Here is a 25,000-nt window from a genome sequence, read left to right on the forward strand (position 1 = left end):
GGAAGAGAGAACAGGTGGGGAAAGAGAGAATGAGCTAGTTAGGGGAAATGTAGAACAGCTGAGGGATGAGAGACAGAGAAGGTAACCTAAAAAGACCAGCAGAGAGAGAGAATGAAGAGAAAGGACAGGAACAGACATAACAAGACATGACAGTACCCCCCCACTCACCGAGCGCCTCCTGGCGCACTCGAGGAGGAAACCTGGCGGCAACGGAGGAAATCATCGATCAGCGAACGGTCCAGCACGTCCCGAGAGGGAACCCAACTCCTCTCCTCAGGACCGTACCCCTCCCAATCCACTAGGTACTGATGACCACGGCCCCGAGGGCGCATGTCCAAAATCTTACGAACCCTGTAGATGGGTGCGCCCTCGACAAGGATGGGGGGGAGGGACGGCGGGGCGCGAAGAACGGGCTTAACACAGGAGACATGGAAGACCGGGTGAACGCGACGAAGATAGCGCGGGAGAAGAAGTCGCACTGCGACAGGATTAATGACCTGGGAAATACGGAACGGACCAATGAACCGCGGGGCCAACTTGCGAGAAGCTGTCTTAAGGGGAAGGTTCTGAGTGGAGAGCCATACTCTCTGACCGCAACAATATCTAGGACTCTTGGTCCTACGCTTATTAGCGGCCCTCACAGTCTGCGCCCTATTACGGCAAAGTGCCGACCTGACCCCCTTCCAGGTGCGCTCGCAACGCTGGACAAAAGCCAGAGCGGAGGGGACGCAGGACTCGGCGAGCTGGGATGAGAACAGCGGAGGCTGGTACCCGAGGCTACACTGAAAAGGGGATAGACCGGTAGCAGACGAGGGAAGCGAGTTGTGGGCGTACTCTGCCCAGGGGAGCTGTTCTGACCAAGACGCAGGGTTACGAAAAGAAAGACTGCGTAAAATGCGACCAACAGTCTGATTGGCCCGTTCGGCTTGACCGTTAGACTGGGGATGAAAGCCGGACGAGAGACTGACGGAAGCCCCAATCAAACGGCAAAACTCCCTCCAAAATTGAGACGTGAACTGCGGGCCTCTGTCGGAAACGACGTCAGACGGAAGGCCATGAATTCGGAAAACATTCTCGATAATGATCTGAGCCGTCTCCTTAGCAGAAGGGAGCTTATCGAGAGGAATGAAATGAGCCGCCTTAGAGAATCTATCGACAACCGTAAGAATAACTGTCTTCCCCGCTGATGAAGGCAGTCCGGTGATAAAATCTAAAGCGATGTGAGACCACGGTCGAGAGGGAATGGGAAGCGGTCTGAGACGGCCGGCAGGAGGAGAGTTCCCAGATTTAGTCTGCGCGCAGACCGAACAAGCGGCGACAAATCGACGCGCGTCACGTTCCCGAGTGGGCCACCAGAAACGCTGGCGAATGGAACGAGCGTACCCCGAACGCCGGGGTGGCCGGCTAACTTGGCAGAGTGGGCCCACTGAAGAACGGCCGGACGAGTAGGAACGGGAACGAACAGAAGGTTCCTAGGACAAGCTCGCGGCGACGGAGTGTGAGCGAGTGCTTGCTTTACCTGCCTCTCAATTCCCCAGACAGTCAACCCGACAACACGCCCTCAGGGAGAATCCCATCGGGGTCGGTGGAGACCTCAGAAGAACTGAAGAGACGAGATAAAGCATCAGGTTTGGTGTTTTTTGAGCCCGGACGATAAGAAATAACAAACTCGAAACGAGCAAAAACAGAGCCCAACGAGCCTGACGCGCATTAAGTCGTTTGGCTGAACGGATGTACTCAAGGTTCCTATGGTCAGTCCAAACGACAAAAGGAACGGTCGCCCCCTCCAACCACTGTCGCCATTCGCCTAGGGCTAAGCGGATGGCGAGCAGTTCGCATTACCAACATCATAGTTACGTTCTGACGGCGATAAGCGATGAGAGAAAAACGCGCAAGGATGGACCTTGCCGTCAGAGAGAGAGCGCTGAGAAAGAATGGCTCCCACGCCCACCTCTGACGCGTCAACCTCAACAACAAACTGTCTAGAGATGTCAGGTGTAACAAGAATAGGTGCGGATGTAAAACGATTCTTAAGAAGATCAAAAGCTCCCTGGGCGGAAACGGACCACTTAAAGCACGTCTTAACAGAAGTAAGGGCTGTGAGAGGAGCTGCCACCTGACCGAAATTACGGATGAAACGACGGTAGAAATTAGCGAAGCCCAGAAAGCGCTGCAGCTCGACGCGTGACTTAGGAACGGGCCAATCAATGACAGCCTGGACCTTAGCGGGATCCATCTTAATGCCCTCAGCGGAAATAACGGAACCGAGAAAGGGACAGAGGCGGCATGAAAAGTGCACTTCTCAGCCTTCACATAAAGACAGTTCTCCAAAAGGCGCTGGAGGACGCGTCGCACGTGCTGAACATGAATCGAGAGAGACGGTGAAAAAATCAGGATATCATCCATGTAAACGAAAACAAAAATGTTCAGCATGTCTCTCAGGACGTCGTTAACTAGTGCCTGAAAGACAGCTGGAGCGTTAACGAGGCCGAAAGGAAGAACCCGGTATTCAAAGTGCCCTAACGGAGTGTTAAACGCCGTCTTCCACTCGTCCCCCTCCCTGATGCGCACGAGATGGTAGGCGTTACGAAGGTCCAATTTGGTGAAAAACCTGGCTCCCTGCAGGATCTCGAAGGCTGAAGACATAAGAGGAAGCGGATAACGATTCTTAACTGTTATGTCATTCAGCCTCGATAATCCACGCATGGGCGCAGGGACCCGTCCTTCTTCTGAACAAAAAAGAACCCCGCGCCGGCGGGGGAGGAGGAGGAGACTATGGTACCGGCGTCGAGCGAAACCGACAAATAATCCTCGAGAGCCTTACGTTCGGGAGCCGACAGAGAGTATAATCTACCCCGGGGGAGTAGTTCCCGGAAGGAGATCAATACTACAGTCATACGACCGGTGTGGAGGAGAGAAGTGGCCTTGGAACGACTGAACACCGTGCGCAGATCGTGATACTCCTCCGGCACCCCTGTCAAATCGCCAGGCTCCTCCTGTGAAGAAGAGACAGAGGAAACAGGAGGGATAGCAGACATTAAACAGGTTACATGACAAGAAACATTCCAGGATAGGATAGTATTACTAGACCAATTAATAGAAGGGTTATGGCGCACTAGCCAGGGATGACCCAAAACAACAGGTGTAAAAGGTGAACGAAAAATTAAAAAAGAAATGGTTTCGCTATGATTACCAGAGACAGTGAGGGTTAAAGGCAGCGTCTCACGCTGAATCTTGGGGAGAGAACTACCATCTAAAGCGAACAAGGCCCTGGGCTCCCCTAACTGTCTGAGAGGAATGTCATGTTCCCGAGCCCAGGTCTCGTCCATAAAACAGCCCTCCGCCCCAGAGTCTATCAAGGCACTGCAGGAAGCAGATGAACCGGGCCAGCGGAGATGGACCGGAAAGGTAGTGCGTGATCCAGAAGGAGAGGCCTGAGTAGTTGCGCTCACCAGTAGCCCTCCTCTTACTGATGAGCTCTGGCCTTTTACTTGACATGAGGTGACAAAATGACCAGCGGAGCCGCAGTAGAGACAGAGGCGATTGGTGATTCTCCGTTCCCTCTCCTTGGCCGAGATGCGAATACCCCCAGCTGCATAGGCTCAGCATCCGAGCCGGCGGGGAGGGTGGCAGTGATGCGGCAGGTGGCAGTGATGTGGAGAGGGGAGCAACGGAGAACGTGAGCTCCTTTCCACGAGCTCGGCGACGAAGATCAAACCGTCGCTCTATGCGAATAGCGAGAGCTATTAAGGAGTCCAGACTGGAAGGAACCTCCCGGGAGAGGATCTCATCCTTAACCTCGACGTGGAGACCCTCCAGAAAACGGCGAGCAAAGCCGGCTCGTTCCAGTCACTAGAGGCAGCGAGAGTGCGAAACTCAATAGAATAATCCGTTATGGATCTATTCCCCTGACATAGGGAAGACAGGGCCCTGGAAGCCTCCTCGCCAAAAACAGAACGGTCAAAAACCCGTATCATCTCCTCCTTAAAGTCCTGATACTGGTTAATACACTCAGCCCTCGCCTCCCAGACTGCCGTGCCCCACTCACGCGCCCGTCCGGTAAGGAGAGAAATGACGTAGGCGATGCGGGCTGCGCTCCTGGAGTAAGTGTTGGGCTGGAGAGAGAACACCACATCACACTGAGTGAGGAATGAGCGGCACTCAGTGGGCTCCCCAGAGTAACACGGCGGGTTGTTGATCCTGGGCTCCGGAGACTCGGAAACCCTGGAAGTGGGCGGTGGATCGAGGTGGAGTTGGTGAACCCGTCTCGTGAGGTCGGAGACTTGGACGGCCAGGGTCTCAACGGCATGTTGAGCAGCAGACAATTCCTCCTCGTGTCTGCCTAGCATCGCTCCCTGGATCTCGACGGCGGAGTGAAAAGGGTCCGGAGCCGCTGGGTCCATTCTTGGTCTGATTCTTCTGTTATGAACTTGAGTGAAGACCCAAACGCGGTTTTAACAGAAAACAGAGTTCTTTAATAAAAAACAGGAATGGCATAAATCCTCTTCCAACGTAGTAAATGGAACAAAAGAACGTAGTATAATGCAGGTTGCACCTGCCATGCAGACTCCGACAGGACAGGACAAGGTTGAAGCAAACGAGACGACAGCTTGCTTCTGGCATCAAAAAACACAAACAAGAATCAGACACTGAAAGTAGCAGGAACAGAGAAAGAAATAGAGACCTAATCAGAGGGGAAGAGAGAACAGGTGGGGAAAGAGAGAATGAGCTAGTTAGGGGAAATGTAGAACAGCTGAGGGATGAGAGACAGAGAAGGTAACCTAAAAAGACCAGCAGAGAGAGAGAATGAAGAGAAAGGACAGGAACAGACATAACAAGACATGACAATAGGACTTTGGTCAACAGTAGTGTTCTATATAGGGAATATGGCCCTGGTCAACAGTAGTGTACTATATAGGGAATAGGGCCCTGGTCAACAGTAGTGTTCTATATAGGGAATAGGGCCCTGGTCAACAGTAGTGTACTATATAGGGAATAGGGTCCTGGTCAACAGTAGTGCACTATATAGGGAATAGGGCCCTGGTCAACAGTAGTGTACTATATAGGGAATAGGGTCCTGGTCAACAGTAGTGTACTATATAGTGAATAGGGCCCTGGTCAACAGTAGTGTACTATATAGGGAATAGGGCCCTGGTCAACAGTAGTGTTCTATATAGGGAATAGGGCCCTGGTCAACAGTATTGTTCTATATAGGGAATAGGGCCCTGGTCAACAGTAGTGTTCTATATAGGGAATAGGGCCCTGGTCAACAGTAGTGTTCTATATAGGGAATAGGGCCCTGGTCAACAGTAGTGTTCTATATAGGGAATAGGGCCCTGGTCAACAGTAGTGTACTATATAGGGAATAGGGTCCTGGTGAACAGTAGTGTTCTATATAGGGAATAGGGCCCTGGTCAACAGTAGTGTACTATATAGGGAATAGGGCCCTGGTCAACAGTAGTGTTCTATATAGGGAATAGGGCCCTGGTCAACAGTAGTGTTCTATATAGGGAATAGGGCCCTGGTCAACAGTAGTGTTCTATATAGGGAATAGGGCCCTGGTCAACAGTAGTGTTCTATATAGGGAATAGGGCCCTGGTCAACAGTAGTGTTCTATATAGGGAATAGGGCCCTGGTCAACAGTAGTGTACTATATAGGGAATAGGGCCCTGGTCAACAGTAGTGTACTACATAGGGAATAGGGCCCTGGTCAACAGTAGTGTTCTATATAGGGAATAGGGCCCTGGTCAACAGTAGTGTTCTATATAGGGAATAGGGCCCTGGTCAACAGTAGTGTTCTATATAGGGAATAGGGCCCTGGTCAACAGTAGTGTTCTATATAGGGAATAGGGCCCTGGTCAACAGTAGTGTTCTATATAGGGAATAGGGCCCTGGTACTATATAGGGAATAGGGTCCTGGTGAACAGTAGTGTTCTATATAGGGAATAGGGCCCTGGTCAACGGTAGTGTACTATATAGGGAATAGGGCTCTGGTCAACAGTAGTGTACTGAATAGGGAATAGGGTCCTGGTGAACAGTAGTGTTCTATATAGGGAATAGGGCTCTGGTCAACAGTAGTGTACTATACAGGGAATAGGGCTCTGGTCAACAGTAGTGTTCTATATAGGGTCCTGGTCAACAGTAGTGTACTATATAGGGAATAGGGTCCTGGTGAACAGTAGTGTTCTATATAGGGAATAGGGCTCTGGTCAACAGTAGTGTACTATACAGGGAATAGGGCTCTGGTCAACAGTGGTGTTCTATATAGGGAATAGGGCCCTGGTCAACAGTAGTGTTCTATATAGGGAATAGGGCTCTGGTCAACAGTAGTGTACTATATAGGGAATAGGGCCCTGGTCAACAGTAGTGTTCTATATAGGGAATAGGGCTCTGGTCAACAGTAGTGTACTATATAGGGAATAGGACTTTGGTCAACAGTAGTGTTCTATATAGGGAATATGGCCCTGGTCAACAGTAGTGTACTATATAGGGAATAGGGCCCTGGTCAACAGTAGTGTTCTATATAGGGAATAGGGCCCTGGTCAACAGTAGTGTACTATATAGGGAATAGGGTCCTGGTCAACAGTAGTGCACTATATAGGGAATAGGGCCCTGGTCAACAGTAGTGTACTATATAGGGAATAGGGTCCTGGTCAACAGTAGTGTACTATATAGTGAATAGGGCCCTGGTCAACAGTAGTGTACTATATAGGGAATAGGGCCCTGGTCAACAGTAGTGTTCTATATAGGGAATAGGGCCCTGGTCAACAGTATTGTTCTATATAGGGAATAGGGCCCTGGTCAACAGTAGTGTTCTATATAGGGAATAGGGCCCTGGTCAACAGTAGTGTTCTATATAGGGAATATGGTCCTGGTCAACAGTAGTGTTCTATATAGGGAATAGGGCCCTGGTCAACAGTAGTGTTCTATATAGGGAATAGGGCCCTGGTCAACAGTAGTGTTCTATATAGGGAATATGGTCCTGGTCAACAGTAGTGTTCTATATAGGGAATAGGGCCCTGGTCAACAGTAGTGTTCTATATAGGGAATAGGGCCCTGGTCAACAGTAGTGTTCTATATAGGGAATAGGCTCCTGGTGAACAGTAGTGTACTATATAGGGCCCTGGTCAACAGTAGTGTACTATATAGGGAATAGGGCCCTGGTCAACAGTAGTGTTCTATATAGGGAATAGGGCTCTGGTCAACAGTAGTGTACTATATAGGGAATAGGGCCCTGGTCAACAGTAGTGTACTATATAGGGAATAGGGCCCTGGTCAACAGTAGTGTTCTATATAGGGAATAGGGCCCTGGTCAACAGTAGTGTTCTATATAGGGAATAGGGCCCTGGTCAACAGTAGTGTTCTATATAGGGAATAGGGTCCTGGTCAACAGTAGTGTACTATATAGGGAATAGGGCCCTGGTCAACAGTAGTACACTATATAGGGAATAGGGCCCTGGTCAACAGTAGTGTACTATATAGGGAATAGGGCCCTGGTCAACGGTAGTGTACTATATAGGGAATAGGGCTCTGGTCAACAGTAGTGTTCTATATAGGGAATAGGGCCCTGGTCAACAGTAGTGTTCTATATAGGGAATAGGGCCCTGGTCAACAGTAGTGTTCTATATAGGGAATAGGGCCCTGGTCAACAGTAGTGTTCTATATAGGGAATAGGGCCCTGGTCAACAGTAGTGTTCTATATAGGGTCCTGGTCAACAGTAGTGTTCTATATAGGGAATAGGGTCCTGGTCAACAGTAGTGTACTATATAGGGAATAGGGCCCTGGTCAACAGTAGTGTACTATATAGGGAATAGGGCTCTGGTCAACAGTAGTGCACTATATAGGGAATAGGGCCCTGGTCAACAGTAGTGTTCTATATAGGGAATAGGGCTCTGGTCAACAGTAGTGTACTATATAGGGAATAGGGCCCTGGTCAACAGTAGTGTTCTATATAGGGAATAGGGCTCTGGTCAACAGTAGTGTACTATATAGGGAATAGGACTTTGGTCAACAGTAGTGTTCTATATAGGGAATATGGCCCTGGTCAACAGTAGTGTACTATATAGGGAATAGGGCCCTGGTCAACAGTAGTGTTCTATATAGGGAATAGGGCCCTGGTCAACAGTAGTGTACTATATAGGGAATAGGGTCCTGGTCAACAGTAGTGCACTATATAGGGAATAGGGCCCTGGTCAACAGTAGTGTACTATATAGTGAATAGGGCCCTGGTCAACAGTAGTGTACTATATAGGGAATAGGGCCCTGGTCAACAGTAGTGTTCTATATAGGGAATAGGGCCCTGGTCAACAGTATTGTTCTATATAGGGAATATGGCCCTGGTCAACAGTAGTGTTCTATATAGGGAATAGGGCCCTGGTCAACAGTAGTGTTCTATATAGGGAATAGGGCCCTGGTCAACAGTAGTGTTCTATATAGGGAATAGGGCCCTGGTCAACAGTAGTGTACTATATAGGGAATAGGGTCCTGGTGAACAGTAGTGTTCTATATAGGGAATAGGGCCCTGGTCAACAGTAGTGTACTATATAGGGAATAGGGCCCTGGTCAACAGTAGTGTTCTATATAGGGAATAGGGCCCTGGTCAACAGTAGTGTTCTATATAGGGAATATGGCCCTGGTCAACAGTAGTGTTCTATATAGGGAATAGGGCCCTGGTCAACAGTAGTGTTCTATATAGGGAATAGGGCCCTGGTCAACAGTAGTGTTCTATATAGGGAATAGGGCCCTGGTCAACAGTAGTGTACTATATAGGGAATAGGGCCCTGGTCAACAGTAGTGTACTATTGTTATATAGGGAATAGGGCCCTGGTCAACAGTAGTGTTCTATATAGGGAATAGGGCCCTGGTCAACAGTAGTGTTCTATATAGGGAATAGGGCCCTGGTCAACAGTAGTGTTCTATATAGGGAATAGGGCCCTGGTCAACAGTAGTGTTCTATATAGGGAATAGGGCCCTGGTCAACAGTAGTGTTCTATATAGGGAATAGGGCCCTGGTACTATATAGGGAATAGGGTCCTGGTGAACAGTAGTGTTCTATATAGGGAATAGGGCCCTGGTCAACGGTAGTGTACTATATAGGGAATAGGGCTCTGGTCAACAGTAGTGTACTGAATAGGGAATAGGGTCCTGGTGAACAGTAGTGTTCTATATAGGGAATAGGGCTCTGGTCAACAGTAGTGTACTATACAGGGAATAGGGCTCTGGTCAACAGTAGTGTTCTATATAGGGTCCTGGTCAACAGTAGTGTACTATATAGGGAATAGGGTCCTGGTGAACAGTAGTGTTCTATATAGGGAATAGGGCTCTGGTCAACAGTAGTGTACTATACAGGGAATAGGGCTCTGGTCAACAGTAGTGTTCTATATAGGGAATAGGGCCCTGGTCAACAGTAGTGTTCTATATAGGGAATAGGGCTCTGGTCAACAGTAGTGTACTATATAGGGAATAGGGCCCTGGTCAACAGTAGTGTTCTATATAGGGAATAGGGCTCTGGTCAACAGTAGTGTACTATATAGGGAATAGGACTTTGGTCAACAGTAGTGTTCTATATAGGGAATATGGCCCTGGTCAACAGTAGTGTACTATATAGGGAATAGGGCCCTGGTCAACAGTAGTGTTCTATATAGGGAATAGGGCCCTGGTCAACAGTAGTGTACTATATAGGGAATAGGGTCCTGGTCAACAGTAGTGCACTATATAGGGAATAGGGCCCTGGTCAACAGTAGTGTACTATATAGGGAATAGGGTCCTGGTCAACAGTAGTGTACTATATAGTGAATAGGGCCCTGGTCAACAGTAGTGTACTATATAGGGAATAGGGCCCTGGTCAACAGTAGTGTTCTATATAGGGAATAGGGCCCTGGTCAACAGTATTGTTCTATATAGGGAATAGGGCCCTGGTCAACAGTAGTGTTCTATATAGGGAATAGGGCCCTGGTCAACAGTAGTGTTCTATATAGGGAATAGGGCCCTGGTCAACAGTAGTGTTCTATATAGGGAATAGGGCCCTGGTCAACAGTAGTGTACTATATAGGGAATAGGGTCCTGGTGAACAGTAGTGTTCTATATAGGGAATAGGGCCCTGGTCAACAGTAGTGTACTATATAGGGAATAGGGCCCTGGTCAACAGTAGTGTTCTATATAGGGAATAGGGCCCTGGTCAACAGTAGTGTTCTATATAGGGAATAGGGCCCTGGTCAACAGTAGTGTTCTATATAGGGAATAGGGCCCTGGTCAACAGTAGTGTTCTATATAGGGAATAGGGCCCTGGTCAACAGTAGTGTTCTATATAGGGAATAGGGCCCTGGTCAACAGTAGTGTACTATATAGGGAATAGGGCCCTGGTCAACAGTAGTGTACTATATAGGGAATAGGGCCCTGGTCAACAGTAGTGTTCTATATAGGGAATAGGGCCCTGGTCAACAGTAGTGTTCTATATAGGGAATAGGGCCCTGGTCAACAGTAGTGTTCTATATAGGGAATAGGGCCCTGGTCAACAGTAGTGTTCTGTATAGGGAATAGGGCCCTGGTCAACAGTAGTGTTCTATATAGGGAATAGGGCCCTGGTACTATATAGGGAATAGGGTCCTGGTGAACAGTAGTGTTCTATATAGGGAATAGGGCCCTGGTCAACGGTAGTGTACTATATAGGGAATAGGGCTCTGGTCAACAGTAGTGTACTGAATAGGGAATAGGGTCCTGGTGAACAGTAGTGTTCTATATAGGGAATAGGGCTCTGGTCAACAGTAGTGTACTATACAGGGAATAGGGCTCTGGTCAACAGTAGTGTTCTATATAGGGTCCTGGTCAACAGTAGTGTACTATATAGGGAATAGGGTCCTGGTGAACAGTAGTGTTCTATATAGGGAATAGGGCTCTGGTCAACAGTAGTGTACTATACAGGGAATAGGGCTCTGGTCAACAGTAGTGTTCTATATAGGGTCCTGGTCAACAATAGTGTTCTATATAGGGCCCTGGTCAACAGTAGTGTTCTATATAGGGAATAGGGTCCTGGTCAACAGTAGTGTTCTATATAGGGAATAGGGCTCCGGTCAACAGTAGTGCACTATATAGGGAATAGGGCTCTGGTCAACAGTAGTGCACTATATAGGGAATAGGGCTCTGGTCAACAGTAGTGTACTATATAGGGAATAGGGCCCTGGTCAACAGTAGTGTACTATATAGGGAATAGGGTCCTGGTCAACAGTAGTGTTCTATATAGGGAATAGGGTCCTGGTCAACAGTAGTGTTCTATATAGGGGACTGTTTGTAGTTCTCAGATTCAGGGAATGTGGTGTTCGTTCCCTATTTCCCAAATCTCTTTCTCGTCTGTCTCTAGCTCTGTCTTTTTCTCTCTCTCACTCACTCACTTTCTGTCTCTTTCTCTCTCCCTCTCCTCAGAGATCCTGGAGACACTCAAGTCCACTAAACTGGTGAGTAAGACAGACAGTTAGACGGGAAGACAGGACCAGGGTCAAAGGTCACTGCTGCCAGCTCTCTTTCTCTCTTTCGATTGCTCTCTCCGTCTCTCTCTTTCTCTTTCTCTCTCCCTCTCTCTCTCTCTCATTCTCTCGCCCTCTCTCTCTCTCTCTCTCTCTCTCTCTCGCTGTCTTTTTCTTACTCCCTTTTTCCTATCCATGGAGTTTTTTCCTCCACAGCGGAGAGGAAGAAGGTAACATGAGGAGGAGATGAAATCCCTGTTCTGACCAGTAGATGGGAGCAGTTATTCACACTGAAGTAGATGTGGCCCCAGCCAGACATTTCCCCTCTGCTGCTGAGTCATGGTGGCCATGACACTTCCTGTCTGTCTGTCTATGTGGACCTGGAGCTCCTTGTTCACCTAAATCTGCATCTTTCCCTCCCCCTCTTCCTCCTCTCCCCTCCTTCCTCCCCCTCTTCCTCCTCTTTCGTCCTCCCTTCTCCTCCCCCTCTTCTTCCTCTCTCCTACCCCTCTTCCTCCTCTCTCATTCTCCCCCTCCTCCCCCTCTCGTCCTCCCCCTCTTCCTCCTCTCTCCTCCCTCTCTTCCTCTTCTCTCATCCTCCCCTCTTCTTCCTCTCTCCTCCCCCTCTTCCTCCTCTCTCCTCCCCTAATCCTCCCTCTCTCCTCCCCCTCTTCCTCCTCTCTCGTCCTCCCCCTCTTCCTCCTCTCTCGTCCTCCCCCTCTTCCTCCTCTCTCATCCTCCCACTCTTCCTCTCTCATCCTCCCACTCTTCCTCCTCTCTCCTCCCACTCTTACTCCTCTCTCCTCCCACTCTTCCTCCTCTCTCATCCCCCCTCTTCCTCCCTCTCTCCTCCCCCTCTTCTTCCTCTCTCGTCCTCCCCCTCTTCCTCCTCTTTCCTCCCCCTCTTCCTCCTCTCTCTCCTCCTGCCTCTCTCCTACCTTTGACTCCTCCTCTTCCTCTACTCTTCCTCCTCTCTTCCTCCCACTCTTCCTCCTCTCTCTACTCCCCCTCTTCCTCCCCTCTTCCCCCTCTCTCTACTCCCCCTCTTCCTCCTCTCTCTACTCCCCCTGTTCCTCCCCCTCTTCCACCAGCTCTCTCTCTCTCCTCTTTCCTGATCCCCCTCTCAGGTCTCAAAACTCAGACAGAGAAACAGGAGGGAATGGTGACTGGTGTCAAGACAGACACTCTTCAGTGCTCGTAGATTAGTAGACTAGAGACTAGAAACTAGAGACTAGAGACTAGTAGACTAGAGACTAGAGATTAGTACACTAGAGACTAGTAGACTAGAGACTAGAGACTAGTAGACTAGAGACTAGAGATTAGTAGACTAGAGACTAGTGGACTAGAGACAAGAGATTAGTAGACTAGAGACTAGTGGACTAGAGACTAGAGACTAGTAGACTAGAGACTAGTGGACTAGAAACTAGTAGACTAGAGACTAGAGATTAGTAGACTAGAGACTAGTGGACTAGAGACTAGAGGACTAGAGACTAGAGACTAGTAGACTATAGACTAGTAGACTTGTAGATTAGTTGACTGGAGACTAGAGACTAGTAGACTAGAGACTAGAGATTAGTACACTAGAGACTAGTAGACTAGAGACTAGAGACTAGTAGACTAGAGACTAGAGATTAGTAGACTAGAGACTAGTGGACTAGAGACAAGAGATTAGTAGACTAGAGACTAGTGGACTAGAGACTAGAGACTAGTAGACTAGAGACTAGTGGACTAGAAACTAGTAGACTAGAGACTAGAGATTAGTAGACTAGAGACTAGTGGACTAGAGACTAGAGGACTAGAGACTAGAGACTAGTAGACTATAGACTAGTAGACTTGTAGATTAGTTGACTGGAGACTAGAGACTAGTAGATTAGTAGACTAGAGACTAGTAGACTAGAGACTAGTAGATTAGTAGACTAGAGACTAGTAGACTAGAGACTAGAGATTAGTAGACTAGAGACTAGTGGACTAGAGACAAGAGATTAGTAGACTAGAGACTAGTGGACTAGAGACTAGAGACTAGTAGACTAGAGACTAGTGGACTAGAAACTAGTAGACTAGAGACTAGAGATTAGTAGACTAGAGACTAGTGGACTAGAGACTAGAGGACTAGAGACTAGAGACTAGTAGACTATAGACTAGTAGACTTGTAGATTAGTTGACTGGAGACTAGAGACTAGTAGATTAGTAGACTAGAGACTAGTAGACTAGAGACTAGTAGATTAGTAGACTAGAGACTACTGGACTAGAGACTAGAGATTAGTAGACAAGAGACTAGTGGACTAGAGACTAGTAGACTAGAGACTAGAGATTAGTAGACTAGATACTAGTGGACTAGAGACTAGAGATTGGTAGACGAGAGACTAGAGACAAGAGACTAGTAGACTAGAGACAAGAGATTAGAAGACTAGAGACTAGTGGACTAGAGACTAGAGACTAGTAGACTAGAAGACTATAGACTAGTAGACTCGTAGATTAGTAGACTAGAGACTAGAGACTAGTAGACTAGAAGACTATAGACTAGTAGACTAGAGACTAGTAGATTAGTAGACTAGAGACTAGTAGACTAGAGTCTAGAGACTAGTAGACTAGAGACTAGTAGATTAGTAGACTAGAGACTAGTAGATTAGTAGACAAGAGACAAGTATACTAGAGACCAGTAGATTAGAGACTAGTAGACTAGAGACTAGAGACTAGTAGACTAGAGACTAGTAGACTAGAAGACTATAGACTAGTAGATTAGTAGACTAGAGACTAGAGAATAGTAGACTGGAGACTAGTAGACTAGAAGACTATAGACTAGTAGACTAGTAGACTAGTAGATTAGTAGACTAGAGACTAGTAGACTAGAGACTAGTAGACTAGAGACTAGTAGACTAGAAGACTAGAGACTAGAGACTAGTAGACTAGAGACTAGTAGACTAGAAGACTATAGACTAGTAGACTAGTAGTTTAGTAGACTAGAGACTAGAGACTAGTAGACTAGAGACTAGTTGACTAGAAGACTATAGACTAGTAGACTAGAAGACTAGAGACTAGTAGACTCGACACTAGTAGACTAGAAGACTATAGACTAGAAGGCTAGTAGACTAGAAGACTAGAGACTAGTAGACTAGAGACTAGTAGACTAGAGACTAGTAGACTAGAAGACTAGTAGACTAGAAGACTAGAAGACTGGAGACTAGTAGACTAGTAGACTAGAGAATAGTAGACTAGATACTAGTAGACTAGAGACTAGTAGACTAGTAGACTAGAGACTAGTAGACTAGAGACTAGTAGACTAGTAGACTAGAGACTAGTAGACAAGAAGACTAGAGACTAGTAGATTAGAGTCTAGTAGCATAGAGACTAGAAGACTAGAGACCAGTAGGCTAGTAGGCTAGAGACTAGTAGACTAGAAACTAGAGACTACTAGACTAGAGACTAGTAGATTAGTAAACTAGAGACTAGTAGACTAGAGACTAGTAGGCTAGTAGATTAGTAGACTAGTAAACTAGAGACTAGTAGCATAGAGACTAGTGGACTAGAGACCAGTAGGCTAGTAGACTAGAGACTACTAGACTAGAGACTACTAGACTAGAGACTAGTAGACTAGTAGACTAGAGACTAGTAGACTACTAGACTAGTAGACTAGAGACTAGTAGACTAGAGACTAGTTGACTAGTAGACTAGAGACTAGTAGACTAGTAGACTTGAAACTAGTAGACTAGAGACTAGTAGACGAGAGACTAGTAGACTAGTAGACTTAGAGACTAGTAGACTAGAGACTTGTTGACTAGTAGGCCAGCAGACTAGAGACTAGAGACTAGTAGCATAGAGATAAGTAGCATAGAGACTAGTAGGCTAGAGACTAGTAGCCTAGAGACTAGTAGACTAGAGACTAGTAGATTAGTAGACTAGAGACTAGTAGCATAGAGTCTAGTAGCATAGAGACAAGTAGCATAGAGACTAGTAGACTAGAGACTAGTAGGCTAGAGACTAGTAGGCTAGAGACTAGTAGACTAGAGACTAGTAGACTAGAGACTAGTAGATTAGTAGACTCGAGACTAGCAGACTAGTAGACTTGAAACAAGAGACTAGTAGACTTGAGAGTAATAAGCTAGTAGATTAGTAGACTAGAGACTTGTAGACTAGTAGACCAGTAGATTAGTAGACTAGAGACTTGTAGACTAGTAGACCAGTAGACTAGAGGCTAATAGACTAGTAGACTAGATACTAGTAGATTAGTAGACTAGATACTAGTAGATTAGTAGACTAGAGACTAGAAACTAGAGACTAGAGACTAGTAGACTAGAGACTAGAGATTAGTACACTAGAGACTAGTAGACTAGAGACTAGTAGACTAGAGACTAGAGATTAGTAGACTAGAGACTAGTGGACTAGAGACAAGAGGTTAGTAGACTAGAGACTAGTGGACTAGAGACTAGAGACTAGAGACTAGTAGACTAGTGGACTAGAAACTAGTAGACTAGAGACTAGAGATTAGTAGACTAGAGACTAGTGGACTAGAGACTAGAGGACTAGTAGACTAGAGACTAGTAGACTAGTAGACTAGTAGACTCGTAGATTAGTAGACTAGAGACTAGAGACTAGTAGATTAGTAGACTAGAGACTAGAGACTAGTAGATTAGTAGACTAGAGACTAGTAGACTAGAGACTAGTAGATTAGTAGACTAGAGACTACTGGACTAGAGACTAGAGACTAGAGATTAGTAGACAAGAGACTAGTGGACTAGAGACTAGTAGACTAGAGACTAGAGATTAGTAGACTAGATACTAGTGGACTAGAGACTAGAGATTGGTAGACGAGAGACTAGAGACAAGAAACTAGTAGACTAGAGACAAGAGATTAGAAGACTAGAGACTAGTGGACTAGAGACTAGAGACTAGTAGACTAGTAGACTCGTAGATTAGTAGACTAGAGACTAGAGACTAGTAGACTAGAAGACTATAGACTAGTAGACTAGAGACTAGTAGATTAGTAGACTAGAGACTAGTAGACTAGAGTCTAGAGACTAGTAGACTAGATACTAGCAGATTAGTAGACTAGAGACTAGTAGATTAGTAGACAAGAGACAAGTATACTAGAAACCAGTAGATTAGAGACTAGTAGACTAGAGACTAGTAGACTAGAAGACTATAGACTAGTAGATTAGTAGACTAGAGACTAGAGAATAGTAGACTGGAGACTAGAAGACTATAGACTAGTAGATTAGTAGACTAGAGACTAGAAATTAGTAGACTAGAGATTAGTAGACTAGAGACTGGTAGACTAGAGACTAGTAGACTAGAGACTAGTAGACTAGAAGACTAGAAGACTATAGACTAGTAGACTAGTAGTTTAGTAGACTAGAGACTAGAGACTAGTAGACTAGAGACTAGAAGACTAGAAGACTATAGACTAGTAGACTAGTAGACTCGACATTAGTCTCTAGTCTACTAATCTACTAGTCTCTAGTCTCTAGTCTACTAATCTACGAGTCTACTAGTCTATAGTCTACTAGTCTCTAGTCTGTAGTCCTCTAGTCTCTAGTCCACTAGTCTCTAGTCTACTAATCTCTAGTCTACTAGTCTCTAGTCCACTAGTCTCTAGTCTACTAATCTCTTGTCTCTAGTCCACTAGTCTCTAGTCTACTAATCTCTAGTCTACTAGTCTCTAGTCTACTAGTCTCTAGTGTACTAATCTCTAGTCTCTAGTCTACTGGTCTCTAGTCTCTAGTTTCTAGTCTCTAGTCTAGACTAGAGACTAGTAGACTAGTAGACTTGAAACTAGTAGACTAGAGACTAGTAGACTAGTAGACTTAGAGACTAGTAGACTAGAGACTTGTTGACTAGTAGGCCAGCAGACTAGAGACTAGAGACTAGTAGCATAGAGATAATTAGCATAGAGACTAGTAGGCTAGAGACTAGTAGACTAGAGACTAGTAGATTAGTAGACTAGAGACTAGTAGCATAGAGTCTAGTAGCATAGAGACAAGTAGCATAGAGACTAGTAGACTAGAGACTAGTAGGCTAGAGACTAGTAGATTAGTAGACTCGAGACTAGCAGACTAGTAGACTTGAAAGTAGTAGACTAGAGACTAGTAGACTTGAGAGTAATAGGCTAGTAGATTAGTAGACTAGAGACTTGTAGACTAGTAGACCAGTGGACTAGTAGACTAGAGGCTAATAGACTAGTAGACTAGTAGACTAGAGGCTAATAGACTAGTAGACTAGTAGACCAGTAGACCAGTAGACTAGAGACTAGTAGATTAGTAGACTAGATACTAGTAGATTAGTAGACTAGATACTAGTAGATCAGTAGGCTAGTAGATTAGTAGACTAGTAGATTAGTAGACTAGAGACTAGTAGACTAGTAGACTAGAGGCTAGAGACTAGTAGACTAGTAGACTTGAGACTAGTAGGCTAGTAGATTAGCAGGCTAGTAGACCAGTAGACTAGTAGACCTGATACTAGTAGACTGGAGACTAGTAGGCTAGTAGATTAGTAGACTAGTAAACTAGTAGACTAGGGACTCGTTGACTAGTAGGCCAGTAGACTAGAGGCTAGTAGACTAGTAGACCAGTAGACCAGTAGACTAGTAGACCAGTAGACTAGTAAACCAGTAGACTAGTAGACCAGTAGACCAGTAGACTAGTAGACCCTATAGACCAGTAGACTATATTTTTATTTTGTCAGGGAGTCGTATAGACCAGTAGACTAGTAGACCAGTAGACCAGTAGACTAGTAGACCAGTAGACTAGTAGGCCAGTAGACCAGTAGACCAGTAGACTAGTAGACCAAGAGACCAGTAGACTAGTAGACCAGTAGACTAGTAGACCAGTAGACCAGTAGACCAGTAGACGAGTAGACCAGTAGACTAGTAGACTAGTAGACCAGTAGACCAGTAGACTAGTAGACCAGTAGACCAGTAGACCAGTAGACTAGTAGACCAGTAGACTAGTAGACCAGTAGACCAGTAGACTAGTAGACTAGTAGACCAGTAGACCAGTAAACCAGTAGACTAGTAGAACAGTAGACCAGTAGACCAGTAGACTAGTAGACCAGTAGACCAGTAGACTAGTAGACCAGTAGACCAGTAGATTAGTAGACCAGTAGACTAGTAGACTAGTAGACTAGTAGACCAGTTTACCAGTAGACCAGTAGACCAGTAGACTATATTTTTATTTTGTCAGGGAGTCGTATAGACTAGTAGACCAGTAGACTAGTAGACTATATTTTTATTTTGTCAGGGAGTCGTATAGACTAGTAGACCAGTAGACTAGTAGACTAGTAGACCAGTAGACTAGTAGACTAGTAGACCAGTAGACTAGTAGACCAGTAGACTAGTAGACTAGTAGACTAGTAGACTAGTAGACCAGTAGACCAGTAGACCAGTAGACCAGTAGACTAGTAGAGCAGTAGACTAGTAGACCAGTAGACTAGTAGACCAGTAGACCAGTAGATTAGTAGACCAGTAGACTAGTAGACTAGTAGACTAGTAGACCAGTTTACCAGTAGACCAGTAGACCAGTAGACTAGTAGACTATATTTTTATTTTGTCAGGGAGTCGTATAGACTAGTAGACCAGTAGACTAGTAGACTATATTTTTATTTTGTCAGGGAGTCGTATAGACTAGTAGACCAGTAGACCAGTAGACTAGTAGACCAGTAGACTAGTAGACCAGTAGACTAGTAGACCAGTAGACTAGTAGATTAGTAGACCAGTAGACTAGTAGACCAGTAGACCAGTAGACTAGTAGACTAGTAGACCAGTAGACTAGTAGACTAGTAGACTAGTAGACCAGTAGACTAGTAGACCAGTAGACTAGTAGACCAGTAGACCAGTAGACTATATTTTTATTTTGTCAGGGAGTCGTATAGACCAGTAGACCAGTAGACTATATTTTTATTTTGTGAGGGAGTCGTATAGACTAGTAGACTAGTAGACTATATTTTTATTTTGTCAGGGAGTCGTATAGACTAGTAGACTAGTAGACCAGTAGACCAGTAGACCAGTAGACCAGTAGACTATATTTTTATCTTGTCAGGGAGTCGTATAGACCAGTAGACCAGTAGACTATATTTTTATTTTGTCAGGGAGTCGTATAGACTAGTAGACCAGTAGACCAGTAGACCAGTAGACTAGTAGACCAGTAGACTATATTTTTATTTTGTCAGGGAGTCGTATAGACCAGTAGACCAGTAGACCAGTAGACCAGTAGACTAGTAGACCAGTAGACTATATTTTTATTTTGTCAGGGAGTCGTATAGACTAGTAGACCAGTAGACCAGTAGACTATATTTTTATTTTGTCAGGGAGTCGTATAGACTAGTAGACCAGTAGACTATATTTTTATCTTGTCAGGGAGTCGTATAGACTAGTAGACCAGTAGACTATATTTTTATTTTGTCAGGGAGTCGTATAGACTAGTAGACCAGTAGACTATATTTTTATTTTGTCAGGGAGTCGTATAGACTAGTAGACCAGTAGACCAGTAGACCAGTAGACCAGTAGACTATATTTTTATTTTGTCAGGGAGTCGTATAGACTAGTAGAACAGTAGACTATATTTTTATTTTGTCAGGGAGTCGTATAGACTAGTAGACCAGTAGACTATATTTTTATCTTGTCAGGGAGTCGTATAGACTAGTAGACCAGTAGACCAGTAGACCAGTAGACTAGTAGACCAGTAGACCAGTAGACTAGTAGACCAGTAGACTATATTTTTATTTTGTGAGGGAGTCGTATAGACTAGTAGACCAGTAGACTATATTTTTATTTTGTCAGGGAGTCGTATAGACTAGTAGACCAGTAGACCAGTAGACCAGTAGACCAGTAGACTATATTTTTATTTTGTCAGGGAGTCGTATAGACTAGTAGACCAGTAGACTATATTTTTATTTTGTCAGGGAGTCGTATAGACTAGTAGACCAGTAGACCAGTAGACTAGTAGACCAGTAGACTAGTAGACCAGTAGACCAGTAGACTAGTAGACCAGTAGACTAGTAGACTATATTTTTATTTTGTCAGGGAGTCGTATAGACTAGTAGACCAGTAGACTATATTTTTATCTTGTCAGGGAGTCGTATAGACTAGTAGACCAGTAGACTATATTTTTATCTTGTCAGGGAGTCGTATAGACCAGTAGACCAGTAGACCAGTAGACTAGTAGACTAGTAGACCAGTAGACTATATTTTTATCTTGTCAGGGAGTCGTATAGACTAGTAGACCAGTAGACTATATTTTTATCTTGTCAGGGAGTCGTATAGACTAGTAGACCAGTAGACCAGTAGACTATATTTTTATCTTGTCAGGGAGTCGTATAGACTAGTAGACCAGTAGACCAGTAGACCAGTAGACTAGTAGACCAGTAGACTATATTTTTATCTTGTCAGGGAGTCGTATAGACTAGTAGACCAGTAGACCAGTAGACTATATTTTTATCTTGTCAGGGAGTCGTATAGACTAGTAGACCAGTAGACTATATTTTTATCTTGTCAGGGAGTCGTATAGACTAGTAGACCAGTAGACCAGTAGACCAGTAGACTAGTAGACCAGTAGACTAGTAGACCAGTAGACTATATTTTTATCTTGTCAGGGAGTCGTATAGACTAGTAGACCAGTAGACCAGTAGACCAGTAGACTAGTAGACCAGTAGACTATATTTTTATTTTGTCAGGGAGTCGTATAGACTAGTAGACTAGTAGACCAGTAGACCAGTAGACTATATTTTTATTTTGTCTGGGAGTCGTATAGACTAGTAGACCAGTAGACCAGTAGACTAGTAGACCAGTAGACCAGTAGACCAGTAGACCAGTAGACTATATTTTTATTTTGTCAGGGAGTCGTATAGACTAGTAGACCAGTAGACTAGTAGACCAGTAGACTAGTAGACCAGTAGACTAGTAGACCAGTAGACCAGTAGACCAGTAGACCAGTAGACTATATTTTTATTTTGTCAGGGAGTCGTATAGACTAGTAGACCAGTAGACCAGTAGACTAGTAGACCAGTAGACCAGTAGACCAGTAGACTAGTAGACCAGTAGACTATATTTTTATTTTGTCAGGGAGTCGTATAGACTAGTAGACTAGTAGACCAGTAGACTATATTATTATCTTGTCAGGGAGTCGTATAGACTAGTAGACCAGTAGACCAGTAGACTATATTTTTATTTTGTCAGGGAGTCGTATAGACTAGTAGACCAGTAGACCAGTAGACTATATTATTATCTTGTCAGGGAGTCGTATAGACTAGTAGACCAGTAGACTATATTTTTATTTTGTGAGGGAGTCGTATAGACTAGTAGACCAGTAGACTAGTAGACCAGTAGACTAGTAGACCAGTAGACTAGTAGACCAGTAGACTATATTTTTATTTTGTCAGGGAGTCGTATAGACTAGTAGACCAGTAGACTATATTTTTATCTTGTCAGGGAGTCGTATAGACCAGTAGACCAGTAGACCAGTAGACTATATTTTTATTTTGTCAGGGAGTCGTATAGACTAGTAGACCAGTAGACTATATTTTTATAGACTAGTAGACTAGTAGACTAGTAGACTAGTAGACCAGTAGACCAGTAGACCAGTAGACTATATTTTTATTTTGTCAGGGAGTCGTATAGACTAGTAGACCAGTAGACCAGTAGACCAGTAGACTAGTAGACCAGTAGAATATATTTTTATTTTGTCAGGGAGTCGTATAGACTAGTAGACTAGTAGACCAGTAGACTAGTAGACTAGTAGACCAGTAGACTAGTAGACTAGTAGACCAGTAGACTATATTTTTATTTTGTCAGGGAGTCGTATAGACTAGTAGACCAGTAGACTAGTAGACCAGTAGAATATATTTTTATTTTGTCAGGGAGTCGTATAGACTAGTAGACCAGTAGACTAGTAGACTAGTAGACTAGTAGACTAGTAGACCAGTAGACTAGTAGACTAGTAGACCAGTAGACTATATTTTTATTTTGTCAGGGAGTCGTATAGACTAGTAGACTAGTAGACCAGTAGACCAGTAGACCAGTAGACTATATTATTATCTTGTCAGGGAGTCGTATAGACTAGTAGACCAGTAGACCAGTAGACTATATTATTATCTTGTCAGGGAGTCGTATAGACTAGTAGACCAGTAGACCAGTAGACTAGTAGACTAGTAGACCAGTAGACTATATTTTTATCTTGTCAGGGAGTCGTATAGACTAGTAGACCAGTAGACCAGTAGACCAGTAGACTAGTAGACTATATTTTTATCTTGTCAGGGAGTCGTATAGACTAGTAGACCAGTAGACCAGTAGACCAGTAGACTATATTTTTATCTTGTCAGGGAGTCGTATAGACTAGTAGACCAGTAGACTATATTTTTATCTTGTCAGGGAGTCGTATAGTGCCCTCGTAAAGTTTTCCCAGACCCCTTGACTTTTCCATTACCAGACCCCTTGACTTTTCTACACACAATACCACATAATAACAAAGCAAAACAGGTTTTTAGAAATGTTTACTAATTTATAAAAAAATTTAAAAAAATGAAATATCACATTTACATAAGTATTCAGTACTTGGTTGAAGCCCCGTTGGCAGTGATTACAGCCTCCAGTCTTCTTGGGTATGATGCTACAAGCTTGGCACACCTGCATTTGGGGAGTTTCTCCCATTCTTCTCTGCAGATCATCTCAAGCTCTGTCAGGTTGGATGGGGAGCGTTGCTGCACAGCTATTTTCAGGTCTTTCCAGAGATGTTCGATCGGGTTCAAGTCCAGGCTCTGGTTGGGCCACTCAAGGACATTCAGAGACTTGTCCTGAAGCCACTCCTGCGTTGTCTTGGCTGTGTGCTTAGGGTCGTTGTCCTGTTGGAAGGTGAACCTTTGACCCAGTCCGAGGTCCTGAGCAGGTTTTCATCAAGGATCTCTCTGTACTTTGCTCAGGTCATCTTTGTCTCGATCCTGACTAGTCTCCCAGTCCCTGCTGCTGAAAAACATCCCCACAGCATGATGCTGCCACCACCAGGCTTCACCATAGGGATGGTGCCAGGTTTCCTCCAGACATGACGCTTGGCATTCAAACCAGAGTTCAATCTTAGTTTAATCAGAGCAGAGGATCTTGTTTCTCATGGTCTGAGAGTCCTTTAGGTACCTTTTGGAAAACTCCAAGCAGGCTTGGAGTCATGTGCCTTTTACTGAGGAGTGGTTTCCGTCTGACCACTCTACCATAAAGACCTGATTGGTGGAGTGCTGCAGAGATGGTTGTCCTTCCGGAAGGTTCTCCCATCTTCCATTTAAGAATGAGGGAGGCCACTGTGTTCTTGGGGACCTTCAATGCTGCAGAAATGTTTTGGTACCCTTCCCCAGATCTGTGCCTCGACACAATCCTGTCTTGGACAATTCCTTCGAACTCATGGCTTGGTTTTTGCTCTGACATGCACTGTCAATTGTGGGACCTTATACAGACAGGTGCGTGCCTTTCCAAATCATGTCCAATCAATTTGAATTTGAATTTACCACAGGTGGCCTCCAATCAGGTTGTAGAAACATCTCAAGTATGATCAATAGAAACAGGATGCACCTGAGCTCAATTTCAAGTCTCATAGCAAAGGGTTTGAAATCTTATGTGAATAAGGTATTTCTGTTTTGTTTTTTTAATAAACATTTTGAAATATCTAAAAACCTGTTTTCGCTTTATGAATAAGAATAGAACAAAATGTGGAAAAAGTCAAAGGGTCTGAATACTTTTCCGAAGGCGCCGTATAGGTGAGCCTTGAACTACTGAAATTACAGAAACAAACAAATCAAAAATGCAATCAGAATGAAAACAAGAACAAACATATTCATCAGTTATAAGGTCCTCAATCTGATTTACCCAGAACACCTCCTCCCCTCTGCTCTTCCTCTTCACCAAAACATCTCATCCTCCTCTTCTTCTTCCTTCTCTCTCTACCTTCCCTCTTTTGAAATAGTTTTTATTCTGTCCAGGCTTCCTTCTTTTCACTGTCATTTAGGTTCGTATTGTGGAGTAATTGCAATGTTGTTGATCCATCCTCAGTTTTCTCCAATCACAGCCATTAAACTCTGTAAATGTTTTAAAGTTACCATTGGCCTCATGGTGAAATCCCTGAGCGGTTTCCTTCCTCTCCGGCAACTGAGTTGGGAAGGACGCCTGTATCTTTGTAGTAACTGGGTGTGTTGATACATCATATAAAGTGTCATTAATAACTTCACCGCTCAAAGGGTGAATACAATACAATGTCTTTTTTCATTTTTTTTTCACCCATCTACCAATCGGTGCCCTTCTTTGTGAGGCATTGAAAAACCTCCCTGGTCTTTGTGGTTGAATCTGTGTTTGAAATTCACTGCTCGACTGAGGGACCTTACAGATAATTGTATGTGTTGGGGTACAGAGATGAGGGACCTTACAGATAATTGTATGTGTTGGGGTACAGAGATGAGGGACCTTACAGATAATTGTATGTGTGTGGAACAGAGATGAGGGACCTTACAGATAATTGTATGTGTTGGGGTACAGAGATGAGGGACCTTACAGATAATTGTATGTGTGTGGAACAGA

The 25,000-nt window shown here is 44.6% G+C and overlaps 1 protein-coding gene across 1 annotated transcript in view; it reads left to right on the plus strand.

Annotated features, from left to right (window-relative positions):
• LOC135536292 (dynactin subunit 1-like) overlaps positions 1-25,000 on the plus strand; it is a 140,299-nt gene that overhangs the window by 7,003 nt on the left and 108,296 nt on the right. The window contains exon 3 of the mRNA XM_064962649.1: positions 11,420-11,451. Within this exon, the coding sequence (XP_064818721.1) occupies positions 11,420-11,451 (32 nt within the window). The remainder of the gene's footprint in view (positions 1-11,419; positions 11,452-25,000) is intronic.

This window comes from Oncorhynchus masou, unplaced genomic scaffold (genome assembly GCF_036934945.1).
Source record: "Oncorhynchus masou masou isolate Uvic2021 unplaced genomic scaffold, UVic_Omas_1.1 unplaced_scaffold_591, whole genome shotgun sequence".
Classification (NCBI taxonomy): domain Eukaryota; kingdom Metazoa; phylum Chordata; class Actinopteri; order Salmoniformes; family Salmonidae; genus Oncorhynchus; species Oncorhynchus masou.